The sequence below is a fragment of the Zea mays genome, chromosome 7 (assembly GCF_902167145.1).
Source record: "Zea mays cultivar B73 chromosome 7, Zm-B73-REFERENCE-NAM-5.0, whole genome shotgun sequence".
Lineage (NCBI taxonomy): Eukaryota > Viridiplantae > Streptophyta > Magnoliopsida > Poales > Poaceae > Zea > Zea mays.
The window spans coordinates 29369094-29387053 of NC_050102.1; the positions used below are offsets into that span (position 1 = coordinate 29369094).

The window sequence follows — 17960 nt, forward strand, 5'->3', positions numbered from 1 at the left end:
AGGCTCACACGGTCGCCGTCCGACTACAATTAGGCCAACTAGACCAATTGCATCTTTGCCAACGGGTAATAGTGGAGGATGTCCTCATCAACCTAGGACCCCACTTGTGTCGGTAACGCCTGAGATGATACTTCTAAGCCCATCAGTTCCTGCTACGATACCTCAAACTCAGACGTTTATGCCTAGTGAGCCATTAGTAGTAAGCCCATTGCGTTGGGCAAGATATCTAATTGGGCAGAATGCAATGATGCCGCCTCCATTGGGTGTTTCAACATCCTGAGTAATAACCTTGGAGGTAGAGCAGTTGTTGTCACGCTCGGATTTAAGAACAAATCCAAATGCATCTCATATGTGCGTCACGATCAAGTTCCACACACACAATGACTCAATCTATAGAAACAAATGTCATAATCTTTATTACATAACGAAAATGTCTTATAAAATAAATGATAATAAAATAAATTGAACTAAGATAATTGTCTCCTCAGGCACGGTTGACTGGGAGACGACGCCTAGATCTCATCGAACTCATCGTAGTAGTCCTCTTCCGGTGGTATCTGCTCCTGACCTCGTGTGATTATAGCAAGGGTGAGCTCCCATATGGTCATTGCTCAGCAAGTGTGGGTAAAAGTGTAGTGTGAGGCTTCCAATGGAAGATGGTTAAGGCGAGCATTGCTTTTAAAAGTTGGTCAAAATTTTATTAACAATTACTAAGTATAAGTAAATACCAAGCCAATTAAGTAATATTCATAAATGAGATTCCCACGGCCACAATGCAATGCATGTCAAGTTAAGTTTAGTTCCATCATTTAATCATGCGAGAGGCCCGAGCCGCTCTTGACCGTGAGCATGGCTAATATACCAATTTTACACTATTCAGAGGTTGCACCCTTTACCCATAAGTCGTGATTCCTTTTTGTCTTAGGTTGCGTAGACCCTTAAACACTTCCAAGGTGAGTATGCGAGCGCTCAATATGAGTCCTTTACAAAGTTCAACTAGTATGAGAAAACCCGCTTTGGTTCTGACAGAGGGGTATAAGAATCCCTCGTCCGAAAAAACTATCATAGGCATATCGCCCCGAGAACCTCCCTAAACTTGCACAACTCCTCCTCGCTTGCCCAATCAGGTAAGGCCCTCACATACCAGGTTTCCTAATTAATTAGCCAAGACCAGAGCCATTATAGTCTTGTGGTAGCACTATTGTCTCGGGTTGGCGCTCCATGTTCTAGTTGCATAATAATATTAAGGCAACAATAACAGTAAAACACAATCATAATTCATGTGGAGCATTAATCCCAAAACTAGGTAGAGCATAGCAAGACTACCCAATAATTCATTTGTATGCAAGGTGTAGGGTAAACAAGCTAGACTAGGTAACCTAATAGTTCCCATCAAATTAACCTAATAGTGCATGCATGGTGGGAACAAAAAAGTTAATATTATTGGGTCAAAATGTGATCAAGGACACAACTTCCCTTCTGCGAGCTCCTGTTTAGATTCTTCAACCTGTTGTGCTTCTGGTTCCTCGTTCACTTGCTCGTCTATTCGCAACAATACAAACAAACAATATATAAACAAAAATTAACATCACACCAAATATGAGAACAAACTACATAATAATATTATATGCGCCGAGATGAAACTGTAGGTTCGAGAACCACTAAAATCAGAATTAAAACAGAGAAGTTATGGATTAAATATGTTTTGGGATAAATTTTATATTAAACTTCGAATTTTCTTATTTGTATTATTCTACCCGGACGATGGCTATTATTTCTAGAGAGTGTAGGGTCACTCTTATAAATTTTTGGGTCTGCTAGCAATGTTCTTTGAATAAGGGTGGATGGAGGGTTAATTTGGAGCTTCCCTAAGGACTCTTTAATAAAAGAACCATGGCTGAAGGGGTATGTGTGGAGCAACCCAATCACAAACTTACGACTCAGATTAAATCTCCTAAAAACCAAACCAGTACGCGTTTGTGGCCACTAGATCCAAGATCTACGGCATCGATTTTAAAATGGGGGAGATCTCATCCTATCCGTGTGATCCTAAACAGACCGCCCTGATTTCCCCAACCGAACTGACATCTAAGATCTAATCCCGATCCCTTGCTTACAGATCAACGGTCCTCAAACTATCCCCTTACGACGCCAGCCAAGGCGGCGGCGCCCCTACACATGGCAGAGGCCATGCCGGAGTGCCCCAATCGGTCCTCCATTGCCCCAAACCTTAATCCACCTAGCCCTTCTCGTTGCAGACATCATTGCAAACACATTGGTAGGTATACTACCAAAGGGCGCAGCATAAAGGGCTCCGCCCGTGACAAAGGTTTAGGGCTCCATGACGGTGATCAACGCCGGTGAGGAATTCATGGCCACCAAACCCATTAAACCCAATAGCGCCCAGTGGTATGCTAGGAAGAGATGACAACAAACGATGAGAGGGAGATATTACCGACAACAATGCAATGAAGCCCCTCAACCACGTCATCCCGCAGCTTTGCGGTGGCCACCAAGTTCGACGAGGAATCACACGCCTATTGAGCGATCCCGCTGTAGGAAATGGTGACGCCTAAGAGGAGAATAATTAGGACTTCTAAAAAATATCTCTAAACTAGGCAACAAATAAATCCCTAGAACAAAACCTATGCAAATAATCAATCTAGAATGTGCAAACTCAGTTTTGTCTATGTTGCTATCTCTACCGCAAAAAGGAGTTGTGTAACCTAAGTTCCAATCCTAAAAATTCTACACTAAGAATAGTAAAGATTGTAACTTAAGTAGAGAGAGTAAATGCGGAAGATTAAGGAGCTAGTAGATAAAGCAAACTCTCGTCGATGACGCCGGTATTTTTACCAAGGTATCCAAAACCACGCAAGGTCCCGACTAATCCTTGTTGGTGCCCCTACACAAAGGGTATCCTACGCGAGGGCCAAGAACCACGGTCGAATAACTCTATAGAGAGCCACGGGCCTTCTCCACGCGCAAGTGGTGCTCCACTTCCGGCTCCTCTCGGACGCTCCCTGCCGTCTCCACTATCGAGCTTTCGTTTGAAACGCCGCGAGCCTCGTTCTCTCCAGTACAAGGTGGTGGCCGTGACACAAACTCGGTTGTCACGATCTCGCAAGACTCTCGTCCCACTCGGTACAATATTACAACGACTCGCACAAGAGCCGAGGGGTTTTGTGGGTTTTTCTAAACTCACTCAACTAACTAGGAACAACCTTGAGCAAGCGCATAAGCGGTCTAACTAACCTAAGCACTACGCAAAGCACCTACACTAATCACCGAGTGATTCTATTAAGCACTTGGGTGTATGAGCACTTGGAAATGTCTATAACATGTGTTGGTATGTTACTTGAGCTCCCACACCTTCAAATGGTCGGTTGGGTGATGTATATATAGGCCCCAACTCGAAACTAGCTGATAGAGAAAAATTGCTGCTCTCTATGGTACACCGGACAGTCTAGTGTTGTGTCTGGTGCCCCACAAGCCATTGGATATGAACGCTGTAGGTGATCGTTGCCGCGTGTCAGCCTTGCACCAGACAGTCCGGTGGCTCTCCTCCATAGTGCCACCAGGAGCTAGTCGTTGGGCTGCAGTTCCCTGGTGCACTAAACAGTCCGTCGGGTGGCATCAGACTGTTAGGTGTGCCACCGGACAGTCCGCTGCTCTCAGCCGGACGGTCCGTGAGTGGCTACACTTTCTTTAAGTATTGAACTTTGCTTGATACTTGTTGATCTTCACTTATGATCTTCATAATGTTTTTTGAGGTGTTGCTTCCTCAATGCCTTAGTCCAAGTTACTTTAACATCCTATAAACTACAAATACAAACACATTAGTCTACATATTATGTTGATTATTAACCACCAAAATCATTTAGTTAAATGGGCTGAGGTCCATTTTCCTTACACCCGCGCACCGCCACGCGGACAACCTTCCCGTCTTCGGTTGAACCCACTGGACTCACTGCCAACGTCGAACCCGTGGTGTTGGGGATAAGCAACTGCGGCGGCGGCACACCTCCCTTCTCTTCCACGCTCGGCTATGGCGGCTATCACGACGAGGTGCAGACTCTAGCCAACATATGGGTTGACGCCGCAATGCTCGCAGATATATAGGCCCGGACGAAGTGATTTGGATCCTAACCGAATCCCACCCCACAAATTCTATTTCAAGCTCGTTGCTGCGACGCTGCATCGATGGTGAAGCGGAGCTGACCTCTCGGTCCCACGCGACGGTGACAGATGATGGTGTGTGCATGGCGGTGACAGAAGATAAGGCGCGGAGTGCGCGCAGAGCGACTGGCGACCGGGGCCTAGCTGTTGCGCTCCGAGGCTGGGTTGGGTGCATGCACGAGGTAAGCTGGGCCTTGGATGGGTTCTGGCCCAACGTGAAGTTTTCTTTTTCTTTCTTTTATCTCTTGTTTTTATTTTCTATTTCTTTTTCCTATCATTATTATTTTTAAATCTGAACTCAAATTAAAATATGATTTGAATCCTTAATTTCAAATTAAATGCAACACAAAAAAAATCCAGCATGGGATGTATACTTACATATCTTTATTCATTAATTGATTAAAACAATTAGATATGATGGTGTGCATGTATGTTAAATAATTAAAAGATCCGCATAATATATAGCTAACTATTTTCCCACTTTATTTAACAAAAAAACTGGGCATTACAGTTGTACACCCGTGTAAGTATTTATTCTGCAGACATACTCTAGCTAGATGTTCTTCAATTGCTAGTAAGAAATTACCTAACAAAACTGCAGGATCCGATGATCACAAAAAAGTTCATGCCAACTCTGCATATTCACTTCCATAGCATGAGTGAAGCATATGATCTCTATGAGACGTACGCTGTGTTATTTGGATTTAACATGAGGAAAAATAGGAAGAGAAACGGTGGCCGAGCGCAAGATTTTGAATGCTCATTTGCTGATAAAATTACTCATAGTAGAGGATCAGACCGTGATCATGGAAAAACAAGCAAAAAAGGAATGCAAAGCAATGCTGTGCGCAATGAACACGAGAGACGGGGTCGTGTTTTTTTTTTTAAAAAAAAGGTCATACTCGAGCACAACCATGTCCTCACTAGGCCCTCCACAATGACAAAACAGACACTACCGGAACCGACGGCTTTGCCGAGTGCCTGAAGCACTCGGCAAAGCCTTAAAAACACTCGGCAAACTCTTTGCCGAGTGTCGCACTCGACAAAGAGGGCTCGGCATACAGCGCATTGGCAAAGCCGTCTTTGCCGATTACTTTTTCTTGGGCACTCGGCAAAGTGGTTTGCCGAGTGCCAGAGAGCACTCAGCAAAGAAAAGCAGCCGTTACGGCGACGGGTGACGGAGACGGAGTCTTTGCCGAGTATTCCAGGCGACACTCGGCAAAGGAGTTACGTTTGCCGAGTGTCTGACTGACAGCACTCGGCAAAGAATCCGCTAGAGGGGTCCCCATGTCAGGTACTTTGTCGAGTGCTTGATATGGCACTCGGCAAAGCGTGCTTCTTTGCCGAGTGCCAGAGCCACTACACTCGGCAAAGAACCTATACCGGTGCCCAGGTCTTGGTTCTTTGTCGAGTGCTATGGTTCTGACATTCGGCAAAGCACTTCTTTACCGAGTGTTACACTCGGCAAAGTGACCAGTACACACCTTTTTTATTTGTTTTCCCTATTCCATCCAAACAAACAAAAGATATTTCACAGATATCACATATATACATCACAGATCATCACAGACATATATAGCCAACACAAACAATATTAACACAAATTCTGACATAAGTTGAGAGGTTCTCAACACAAACAGTATTAACAGAAGTTTAGAAGTATCAACACAAGTTCACAAGCTCTGACAAGTATTCAACATAAGTTTTGTGTTCGAAACACTAAAAACATAACTCTCATGGAGGTGGGCGGTTGGACTGGTGCTGCGTTGGGCTGAACCCTTCATGAGGGTTGTTGGATGCCGCCCCAGATTGGCCCTGCACAGAGAAGAGATTGCATGTGTTATACTATATGCATTACCAACATGTAACTACAATTTTGATACTCACAAGAGTATGGAATAGAGCAGGGTCAACTGCAGGGAACAATGGAGGTGGCGGAGCAAAACTCTGTTCGGCGCCAAGGCTCTGCATGTACTGGAACGTCTCTGCCATCCTCTGATCAGCCACCAGGCGAGCCTCCCGCTCCGCCATTATCCTCGCCTCCATCTCTTGACGTTCCCTCCTCTCTTCTTCTAGTTGGGTCTGTAATATTACAAGCCAACGTTATAGTAACTCAAAGAGAAGGTATATAACTCAAGGAAGCACGAGTTACAGAACCACTAACCTCGAGTTGTTGTATGCGATGTTGTGAGCTGTCGTGCTGAGGTCGTATGGCTGGACTCGAGCCTGTGCTCCTTGCTCGCACCTGAGACAGAGTGGGAGTGGAGGACGAGTCGATTGCCCTGTCGGCAATCTAGTACCGCCCATGTCTCTTGCCTCCTCCGACCCTCATGAGCACATCGGGGTCGATCGGCTCGGTGCTCGGATCATAATCTGGGCCATGGACCTCCTGCGCCATGGCGGTGTCGTCATGAAGGCGGCTGTAGACGGCGGGGTTGGTGTAGGCCTCGGGCCCGTCATTCGGGTTGTAGGTGACGTCGGACGTCGCCTTGCCCTTATGGGCCATAGCATAGGCCGAGAAGGTGGAGCAAGGCCGGCCACCATGTGACGCCGACTGCAAGAAAACCAACGAGATAGTTAGAAATAATATCTAATCCAATGCTATATATCTAAATAAAAAAGAGGGCGTACCCATGCTTCGGCATATTGGCCCAGGCTCCGGCTGTCTTGGTGGTGGGAAGGACCTTGCATCATCATACGCCGTTCTCGGCTAGCGTTGTGTGCCTCGTCCCAGTCAGCCGAACACCACCTATCCACCATCTGCTCCCAGCACAGAGGATGTGCGGCGCACCAATGTGGAATCATCTACAAAGTAAACACGTAAAGTGCATATCAGAAGATAAAATAAAATGCATGCATGGAGTACTGGTACCAAACATGCATGACTTTACCTGCAGGTACTGGTCCCTGGTCAACGACATGGTTCGGGCTTGCTGTTTGGTCACCCTCTCCCCAAGGACGGAGCCGTGGTAGCTGACGATGGCCTGGATTCCGGCCTCATAGTGCATGTCCACGACGAGCTTCTTACAGCTTGTGGTGGCCACCACATCCGCCCTAGCCTCGTATCCAGCCTCGCATCTGAAGAAATCCTGCATACAAAAACGATGTATCCATACCTTATTTCAAGAATTTGCAACGAATGCAACATATTTTACATTATACTAAGACTTACCCACATCTCTTGCTTCACCCGCTCCGCCTTGTTATTGAATTCCTGGTCGTCCCGGTCTACTGCATCGGGGGCGACGGCATAGTGGTCGAAGATGTAGGCTGGGCCCGTCACTCCAACATACTCAACCAGTCCAGGGAAGTGTTCCCTGCACAGCAGGACGAGGATGCCATTGGGGAGGCGACGATGACCCCCAGCAAAATCCACAACCATCCAAGACCTGTCCAAGTGATAAATAAAAAGTATTAGTTTATATTATGATTTTGAACACATAATATGAACAAGAATGAAGAACATAAAGTTACATGCCTCTCCCCATCCGGCCGAATCAGCGGCCGCCTGTCCCGAAGTATGGGATGCTGAGGGAGACTCGCGGGACCTCGCAGGTAGATGCTCCTCGAACCTGAGGCGGTCTGCTGAGCTTCGTTGTCGTCCTACTGCTGGTCATCGCCGTCGTCCTGCTGCGCCGCCTGCTGCTCGACAAGGTCGTCCTGCTGCGCCGCCTGCTGTGCCTCGTCCTGCTCTGCCTCATCCGCCGTCCTGCTCCTCCCCCTCCTCCTCCTCAGCCAATTACCGCCCACCATATTTGTCCAAAAACCTGCAATTAAGAGTAAACAAATAAGCACATATAAAAAGATGTATTTAAAAACAGGTGCGAAATAAAAAGTCATATAGCATTACATCGATTAAAAATAATCTTCATACTTCATATGTGTCGGGGTTAGCCAGATCATAACTCTCATCATCACTATCAACCATTTCAATCTCAACACCATCGGAAGACACAAGTTCGTCATTAATGTCATTGCCTTCAAGGATTACTAAGTCATTATCATTTTGCACCTCATCATCCTCCTCATCAACAACCATTTCAATATCTACGTCCATTCCGATAGCTTCGGTTAAGTCTATCTCAAATCGCCCTTCTAGCCCATCTTCTTGGAAGAACTCTCCATCATATGTGTCCGGGTCTAAGTTGTAATCTTCATCGTTAGGAACAGGTAACCTCCCATGTGGCGATACCTTATACACAACATCCCAACCCTTAAGATATTCTTTCGTTTGGCACGCATATGGGAGATAATACACTTGTGTGGACTGTTGGGCCACGATATAGACATTGTCTCCTGGTAAGGTGGAATCTTGTCGAATTTCGACTATCCCAAGATTAGAATATGTCCGTCTCGTCACTTGAGGGTCAAACCAATGACATTTGAATATCACTGGAGTAAGAGGTTTGGAACCATAAAAATTGAGCTCATATATTTCTTCAATTCATCCAAAATAATCGACATCGTCAAGGCCGGGCGTAAAGACTCCAGAACACGTTGTTTTCCGATTGGGCCGACTTTTGTCGTAGTTTGTTGTGCGAAAACGGTTTCCATTGACGTCATACCCAGAATATTTCTTGACCCTATAAGCAAAGTCGTTGGCTACTTGTCTCAACTCGGCACTCATAGACGGATCTCTTTGGCCCTACAAGTATTCACAAGTTAAAAGACGCTAAATTGAGTTCAAAGACGTATCTCTTTTACAAACTAAGCATGTACCTTACGTTTGAACCAGGAAATGAAATCGGGCAACCCATTTCTCGCACCCTTTCTAAGAAGAGTGTCATATTCCTGTGGAGTGGGGTCCCTTGATCGACGCCAGAATTCATGAAGAAATTGTTCCATGTATGGCATCACCACTTTAAGGTTGGTCAATACATGTAGCATGATATGTCTCCACTCTTCATGTGCCAGGGTCTTGGTGGTCGAGCCACTTGCGCTTCTGAGTTGGCCTCGAAATATGCTAAGGTTTGATTCATTGTCGCCATCATTGTAACGAGGGGGTGGATTATGCACGCTCGGCAGTTTGTCACCATAATAAGTTGTTGTGAAGTTTGAGACCTCCTCTAGAATGTATGCCTCTGCAATGGAAGCCTCGATTTTGCATTTATTTCTACATTTCTTTCGAATAGTCTTTAGACATCTCTCGATTAGATAGCACCAACGTCCCTGCACGGGCCCCCCTCCCATTCGTGCCTCATAGGGGAGATGAAGAATCAAATGCTGCATTGGATTGAAGAAGCCGGGTGGAAATATCTTCTCAAGCTTACACAGTAGCATGGGTGCCAATCTTTCCAAGTCTGCAACCACGGTCCGAGATAACTCTTTTGCATAAAGCTGACGAAAGAAATAGCTCAACTCTGAAAGCGCTAGCTAGACATGCTCAGGGACATAGCCTCGAACCATCGCAGGAAGAATCCGTTCAATCCATATGTGGAAGTCATGACTCTTCATCCCTAAGACACGCATAGTAAATAAGTTCACCCCCTTACTCAGGTTAGCTACATACCCATCAGGAAACATCAACATCTTGATCCACTAAAGTACTTCCTTCCTATGGGCCCTGCTTAGGACGAAATCGGCCTTAGGCCTTCTCCACGTCTTTCCGCCACTTGGCTGCTTCATCTCTAGGTTTAGTCTATCACATAACGTTGCCAGATCCACTCTTGCCTTTACGTTATCCTTTGACTTATCAGGAATGTCCATAATTGTTGTCCATAGTGCCTCGGCAACATTCTTTTCAGTGTGCATCACGTCAATGTTGTGTGGAAGGAGCAGATCGTCATAATAGGGGAGCCGAGTCAAGCCAGACTTATGTGTCCACATATGCTGCTCACCATATCCCACAAAACCACCTTCTGTATTGGTCACGAGCCCATCTATCTGTTGACGAATTTCGGCACCAGTCATCGTTGCAGGTGGGTGGTCTGTCACTACGACACCTTTCGTAAAGTTCTTGATGTCTAGGCGGAATGGATGGTCAGGAGTGAGAAATTGTCGATGTTTATCGAAGGACGAATATTTGCCACCCTTTTTCAACCAAATGAACGTGAGAGCTTCCTTGCAAACTGGGCATGGGAACTTACCGTGAACACACCAGGCGCAGAATAGCCCATACGTCGGTAAGTCATGCATGGAGTACTGGTACCAAACATGCATTCTGAAGTTTGTCTTCGTAGCTTGGTCATACGTCCATACCCCTTCCTCCCAGGCACGTACCAATTCATCGATCAAAGGCTCCATGTACACACCCATTTTATTCCCCGGGTGTCCGAGAATTATCAACGACACGAATATATTCTGCCTTTGAAAGCACACACCAGGGGGAGATTGATTGGGATAACAAACACGGGCCAACATGTGTACGGGGCAGCGCTCATTCCATAGGGATTGAACCCATCTCTGGCCAACGCAACACGTACATTACGAGCCTCTTCGCTTTCTCACGGTGAATGGCATCAAAGTGTTTCCATGCTTCACCATCTGATGCGTGCACCATCTTGTTAGGATTGTATCATTTTCCATTTTTGTGCCATGTCATCTATTTCGCGGATTCCTCTGTCATGTACAGATGCTGGATCCTCGGTATGAACGGAAGGTGTCGTAGGATTGTCAAGGGGATGTCGAGCTGCCTCTTCTGTCCATCACCAGAGTCTACCTCCATGAACCTAGACGATTTACACTTGGGGTAGTACTTTGCCTCCGTGTATTCTTTCCTAAATAGCACGCAACCCTTCGGACAAGCATGAATTTGCTCATACGTCATCTTGAGTGCACGAAGGAGTTTCTGTACCTCGTACATGCTCTTTGGCAGAACGTGATCATCCGGAAGCAGGCTCCCAATAACCGTCAACAAGCCATCGAATGCGTCTCTACTCATGTTGTACTACGACTTGAACGCCATTACATGCCCAATGGCATCCAGTTGAAAAACCTTTGTCTTGCCGTGAAGGGGCTTCTATGCCGCGCCAAACATGTCATAGAACGCCTTTGCAGTCGGCTCTGGCTCGTCATCCATACATCCTCCCGTGTATTGTGCCTCCTGATAGTCGTTTAACATATCCGCTACCCCCGCATCGACATCATAATCCTTGACGTGTTGTCTCAGCACCTCCTCTCTCGTACGATGCGCTTCACCATGAAAGATCCACCGAGTATAGCCCGACGTAAATCCATTCTTCCAAATATGTTCTACCATGGCCTTCTTTGGTTTTCTTTTCCGGTTGGCACATTTGTTGCACGGGAATGGGACTAGACTCGCTCCTTTAGCAGCTTCGCCATATGCCCGTTCCACGAAATCATCGGTTTTTCTAATCCATTCATGGGTCACATCGTTCCTTCCTCTACGGCCCGTGTACATCCACTCACGGTCCTCCATCCTCTAACATAAGCCTAGCAATAGAAAATTCCAGCAGCACCTCCTTTGTATGGGGAGGTTTATAAAACCTGCAAATAAAAGTATCAGCACGATGGCTGACAACCACACATATTTCAACGGCACGATGGCCGACAATCACATCTATATATATTTAATCTATCAGAGATAACACAACAAGACTACATATTAACCTAACCAAAACACGTATATAAATATGACTAAATATTAAACCTAATCGTTTCATATAAATCACCTTCAAGGTTTGGTCGCGGTCGAGACGGCGGGTCGCGGGCGAGACGACGAGTCACGACGGTCGAGGCGCGGCGGCGTGGAGGGCGCGACGGCGGGCGGGCGCGGCGGGGGGCGCGGGCGTGGCGAGGGGCGCGTCGAGGGGCGCGGCGAGGGGCGAGGGGCGAGGGGTGTGGGCGCGGTGGGGGGCGCCGGTGCGGTGAGGGGCGGCGACGCGGTGAGGGTGGTTGGGCGGGGCGCGTCGAGGGCGCCGCGCGGCGGCGGCGCGACCGGACGGCGAGGGGCGCGGACAGCGACGGGGCGGTGGCGCGTGAGAGTGTGAGTGAGAGTGAGAGAGTGAGGAATAAAGGGCTAACCGTCGGTAAGTAAACGGTCTTTGCCGAGTGCCCGTGATCTGGCACTCGGCAAAGATTTTTTTTAATTTTAAAATATACTTTGCCGAGTGTCCTCGACCCGGCACTCGGCAAAGTCCTCTTTGTCTAGTGTCCCCTAGGCAACACTCGACAAAGATTATTTCACTACACTTTGCCGAGTGTCAACCATTTGACCCTCGGCAAAGGCTTCTTTGCCGAGTGTCATCTCTGGACACTCGGCAAAGTACATTTTTATTTTTATTTTTTTTCAACCAAACTTTTTGTGGTATGTTCCTACACTATATAGACCTACATGTACCATTTGGGACAATTATAACAGAGTTTTCAATAGGTAGTAGATTTAGTTCGTTTATTTGAATTTCTTTAGAAAATTTAGATTTGAACTGTAGGTCACTCGAAACTTGAAAAACCGTGCATGCAAAAATGATATCCATGCTACTTAGCACAAGTTACGACCGATTTCTAGAGCGGATAGAAAACTTCGAGCAACATGCTCACTAAACATGGCCGTAAACTTGCCATCCACGTGTTTAAAAATTGTATAAAACACAAACAAAGTCAGAAAATCATAAAACTTGTCCACGTGTCATGATATCATATATAGAGGTTGTGATAAAAATTTGAGAAAGTTTCGAGAAAGTTGTGACACACTATGTGTAGAAACCTAAGAGATCATGTGTGGATCTCTATGATTTCATGTGAGGATCACTTAGGTTTCTACACATAGTGTGTCACAGCTTTCTCAAAACTTTCTCAAATTTTTATCACAGACTCTATATATAATATCATGACACGTGGACAAGTTTCATGATTTTCTGACTTTGTTTGTGTTTTATACAATTTTTAAACACGTGGATGGCATGTTCACATCCATGTTTAGTGAGCATGTTGCTCGAAGTTTCTGGTCCGCTCCTGAAATCGGTCGTAACTTGTGCTCAGTAGCATGGATATCATTTTTGCATGCATGATTTTTCAAGTTTCGAGTGACCTGCAGTTCAAATCTGAATTTTCCGAAGAAATTCAAATAAACGAACTAAATCTACTACCTATTGAAAACACTGTTATAATTGTCCTAAAATGGTACATGTAGGTCTACATAGTGTAGGAATATACCACAAAAAGTTTGGTGGCCAAAATAAAAAAAATAAAAATATGCTTTGTCGAGTGTCCACAGAAGACACTCGGTAAAGACCCTCTTTGCTGAGTGCCAGATATTTGACACTCGGCAAAGAATCTGCTTTGCCGAGTGCCGGCTTTCAGGCCTCGGCAAAGGCTGACGGCCGTCAGCTGTAGACAGCCGCTGACGACCCTTTGCCGAGCGCCATCTTTGCCGAGTGTTTGCCGCTCGGCAAAGCAGTCTTTGCCGAGTGTTTCTCTGTGCCGAGTGTCCCACACTCGGTAAACAAGCTCTTTACCGAGCGCAGGACTTTGCCGAGTGCGGCTCTCGGCAAAGTCTTCTTTGCCGAGTGCCCGATAAAAAGCACTCGGCAAAGCGCTTGGCATTCGGCAAAGGCCTAGATTCCGGTAGTGAGATGAGGGCACACAAACTGAGAGAAACTGGTGTCTGTGAAATGATAGATGCCATGCACCGAGCAAAAGTGCCTCATGTGAACGACATGGATGTGCTTAGAGACTGTGTTGGAGGTTCATCAAATCCGTCCTTGTTTGAGAGGGACGTTCAAAATAAGTAATTACTGATGCTAATTTTGACTTGGTAATGTCTGATAATCTTGATGCTAGCTCAATTTGTGACAAAATTGAAACGAAACGAGCCAAGCTAAACACGAGCTGACGAGACACGAGTATTTTGTCCAACCCTACTTGCATATTTAACTTGTAACACTCTTATCCAAATGAGGCAAACATGTATATTCTAGGAATCTACAAAAAATCCTACAAAGTCTATGTTGATCACTAGAAAAAATTTTGTATCTATGATATCCAAAATTAGGATAAATTTCATACTTGAATTCGTTTTCATTTTTCAAGATAGTGTTACCTTTTTTGTGATTACTCCTAAACCACTGATCGAATTTGGGCAAAACAAGCAGTATTTAAAATATAACAATGATACCTACAACTTTTATAATCATGGAATTACTAAAAACCTAATTGATCCATACCGAATTTTTAATTAAACCTGCTATCCTAGAAAGAACAAACGACGATTGTTGAATGGCCCCCCTTGTCCCCTTCTCCGTCTCCAACTCTTCTATCCTTTGAAGATTGTGTTTCCATAGCAGGGGAAACAACCTAGGGAAGGGGCACAGTCTTGTGGTGGAGACTACATAGGCAGTGGAAAAGGAGCGGCGCCTATGGACAATGGATGAGGGGCGTTGGCTATTAGAGGAAGAGGTGCGAAGGATCATATTATATTAGGATCAGACTTTATTCCTATTTATTTTTGTACTAAAATTTATTAAGTGTTCAAACAAGTCGTGAAGAAATATTTGGATTATAATCCATTACCATCTCTAGGTGTGGCTAGAAAATAGAGAAGAAGAGTGGCGTAGGAGGGAGAGAGGGCATGACTAGAAAGAAAGAAGTGTGTGAGGAACATAGACGGACACACGGTGGAAGAGAGACGCGCGCGTGGGAAGAGGCATAAGTAGGGGAAGAAAACGATAACTGCTAGGAGGAAAGATGAAAAAAACTCAAGTCTAACATCCAACAACTTCAATTTCCCAACAACATAAACAACTTATCGAGAAACCAACATCCAATCTGGACAAGTTAATACTCGCTCAAGTCTAACATCCAATAACTTTGATTTCCCAACACCAAAAACAGCTTATTGAGAATCCAATCAGGACAAGTTAATATTCGATCGTAATCGTCTCATCGAGCTCTACACATCCACGACATCTGATCATCCATAGGACATACCATTATTCGATTATGATTTTATTTTGTTTGTATAATATTAGATGACCTAGGACAAGTGGTCGAGGTGGGCGCATACCAGGTTAGCACATACAGTGGAATTGAGGCAAGTGTGGGTGAGTGGAGGTGGTAAAACGCGGGCAGGACAGGTGGTGGTGGTGGTGGAGGAGGAGGTGCAAAGAGAGAGTGGCAAGAGGCATAAAAGCATGTGTGAGGGACGTACTGTTGGGTAAAAAAACTATTTTTTTGTTGGATAGGGAGAGAAGCCCCATAAAAATTCTTAATTTTTGGTGCCTCGAACCACACACCGACGACAAAAAAATACTAATTTCAGTCAGTTTTTGCCCTGCTGGTAGAAAATAAGTTATTTATGTTGACTAAGTCGTGGCTAATAAAAATTGATAAATTTCCGTGCACTGTTCTAAAAAAATTGTAGAACTATTTTTGTATATGGAAATTCTCTATTTTCGTGTTGTGACGGTATCGCTCGAAGAGAAGCCTGAAATGAAGCATAAATCCTTTAGGAAAAGTGTGAAAAAGGATAAATATAGATGTTGTTAATTATTATATTATAAATAAAAGGTAAGACGAGAGGAAACCGGCGCGGCTGTTTCGGAGAGGTCGTTGCCGGTTCCTCCTCGCTGTTGCTGGGGCGACCAGCAAGCAGCCGCGTGCCACCGACGCGACCGCTTCTGCGGCTGGGCTTGGCTGGGCCAGTTGGGCATGCATGTGAGCCGCTGGGCCCACGAAGTCCAGCGTGTTTACGCCTCCGCTCCGCCCCGCCCCGCGTCTGCCTGCCCAGCCCAGACGACTCCCCTCCGACTTGTACCTAACCTATCGAGACAGAGTTCCACGAAGCAGCACCAGCACGGCGCCGCCTCAGCCTATATATAAACACACAGCCGCCCCCCGTCTTCTACTCTGACTCTCATCTGAAGCGCGCGAGAGAAACGCGTATACCCAGGCGGCGGTTGAGGAAGAGGAGGAGAAGAAGAAGAAGATGGCTTCCTCCGCATACGCCTCATGGTCCAAGCGGTGGATCCGTCCCGAGGTACGTACGCCGTTGCTGTTTCCCATCTGATCGTTCATTCGGTTTCTATCGATCGGAGAATTGGGTCATCGGGGATGGATGGATGGATCTGACGGGATTTGCCGATCCCGGTGTCGCGCGCGTCCATGGATCAGGTGTACCCGCTGTTCGTGCCGATGGCCGTGGCCTTGGGCATCTGCTCGTACCAGCTTGTGCGCAACATCACGGGCAACCCCGAGGTGCGGGTGACCAAGGAGAAGAGGGCGGCCGGCGTCCTGGACAACCACGACGAGGGCGAGAGGTACGCTATGCACGGCCTCAGGAAGTTCGTCCGCGGGAAGAAGCCCGAGATCATGGCCTCCATCAACTCCTTCTTCGCCGACCCTCCCAAGGACGATTAAGCTAGATTCCGTCATGGATGGATGGATGGATGGATTCCCGATTCCCGATCGTCCATAGTATGTTTTACCATTCATTAGCTGCCGGCGGCGCGCCTTGATTCGTAGCCGTCGTCGGTACATTTTTTTTTGTTTCTAAAATTCTAATTCTCCCATATAAATGGAACATCATGCATTTGTCGTGTTTGCTTGCATGGCTGCGAACGAATTCAGCACGCCTTGTGATTTTCATCACATATTTGATTGATAACGGATGACTGTATGATATTGTTGCGTCCCAACAAATTATGTTGATTTATTTACACCATACGCATGTATTAATATCTTTCCTCTTTACACCACAAAACGGCGGCGGAAGAGAGGGGAAAAAAGTCGCTGACCCGTGAGAACTACGCATGCGCCAGACGGCGGCACGAAAAAGGCGAAGGCAATTCGTGTTTGGCCACCGACGACCGCGTGCGTGCCAGTGTCAAACTAGTTGGCGTCGTCGGCATGTGAAAAAAAAAGAGGCGAACCGATGGTCGTTGCCTCCACGTCCAGGCTGTCAAACGGCCGGCTCGCGTGCACCCACGACGTCGCCGCCGCCGCTTACTTGGCTTCTGATTCGCGAAAGCTGGGTACCCGATTCCAGCTGTCAAACCCAACCCGTTGAACGCGCCGCCGCTAGCGCTGGCCGCATTAACGGTCATTTAGGCCTAGTTTGTAAACTTAAATCTTCACCCGTTCTTAGAATTGAGTGGAAAATTAGCTTTTCATCTCAATTCTTAAAATTTCTGAAGGAGATTTAATTTTTCAAAATAGCCCTCCATTTTGCTGACATCACTTCGCCTTCTGCCTAGAATTTGATAGAGAAGATCTAGCTGTAAAAAAAACGAAATTAGATTGATATGACAAAAACAGTCCTACAAGGTAAGCTTTATTCTCGTGTCTTGAAATAAGGCATTGTCATAAGGTTTTGTGTATATATGTTGCATATTGATATGAGGGTATAGAGGGGAATTAAATTTCTTTCTATTCAATTTTGACTAGTAAGGGATTTAATATCCTTCAATCGCTCTCGAAATGAACATGTCCTCATTGGGCACCACCTCCCTTCGATTGTGTTCCTGTTCTAGGGTGTCGGACTAGGCAGGGTGTCGGACTAGGCAACGCCAAGGAGGACAAGATTCGTTCTTCTCATGTTCTTGTTCCAGAGCGTCCTACTCGGTAGTGCCTAAGGAGGAGGACAAGAGCCGTCAAGATGTACCTCTCCGAGGTGATTGGTGCGTCGTCATCGATTCTTTCACAGGGTAGAGCTTAATCCACTCGTTGTCTCAATTATCAAAACCACTAAGGCTCCGTTCGGTTGTGCCCAACCAGGCCGGGTTCGGTCTGGATTGGGGGGCAATCCAGGTTGAAATCCGACCCCAGTAGAAATCTCGGTTTCTAATTTTTTTTATGTTCGTTTAAGCCCACTAGAATTTTAGCCC

The 17960-nt window shown here is 46.1% G+C and overlaps 1 protein-coding gene across 2 annotated transcripts; it reads left to right on the forward strand.

Annotated features, from left to right (window-relative positions):
• The first annotated feature begins 15663 nt into the window (after nt 1–15663).
• On the forward strand, nt 15664–16795 carry LOC100285481 (B12D protein). 2 transcript variants are annotated; one of them, XM_008653335.3, is made up of 2 exons: nt 15664–16114; nt 16249–16756. In XM_008653335.3, the coding sequence occupies exons 1-2, from the start codon at nt 16064–16066 to the stop codon at nt 16492–16494; spliced, it is 297 nt and encodes a 98-aa protein (XP_008651557.1). In that variant the 5' UTR covers nt 15664–16063; the 3' UTR covers nt 16495–16756. The 2 variants fall into 2 exon arrangements, with proteins under 2 accessions (XP_008651557.1, NP_001151846.1); NM_001158374.1 differs by lacking the exon at nt 15664–16114 and having other exon boundaries at nt 16195–16795.
• The last annotated feature ends 1165 nt before the right edge of the window (nt 16796–17960 follow it).

What these genes read in the sequence shown, in the direction of transcription:
- LOC100285481 (XM_008653335.3), top strand. Translation starts at nt 16,064, where the DNA reads ATGGCTTCCTCCGCATACGCCTCATGGTCCAAGCGGTGGATCCGTCCC. An exon ending in AGCGGTGGATCCGTCCCGAG is followed by an intron (nt 16,115 to 16,248) that starts GTACGTACGCCG and finishes TCCATGGATCAG; the next exon opens with GTGTACCCGCTGTTCGTGCC.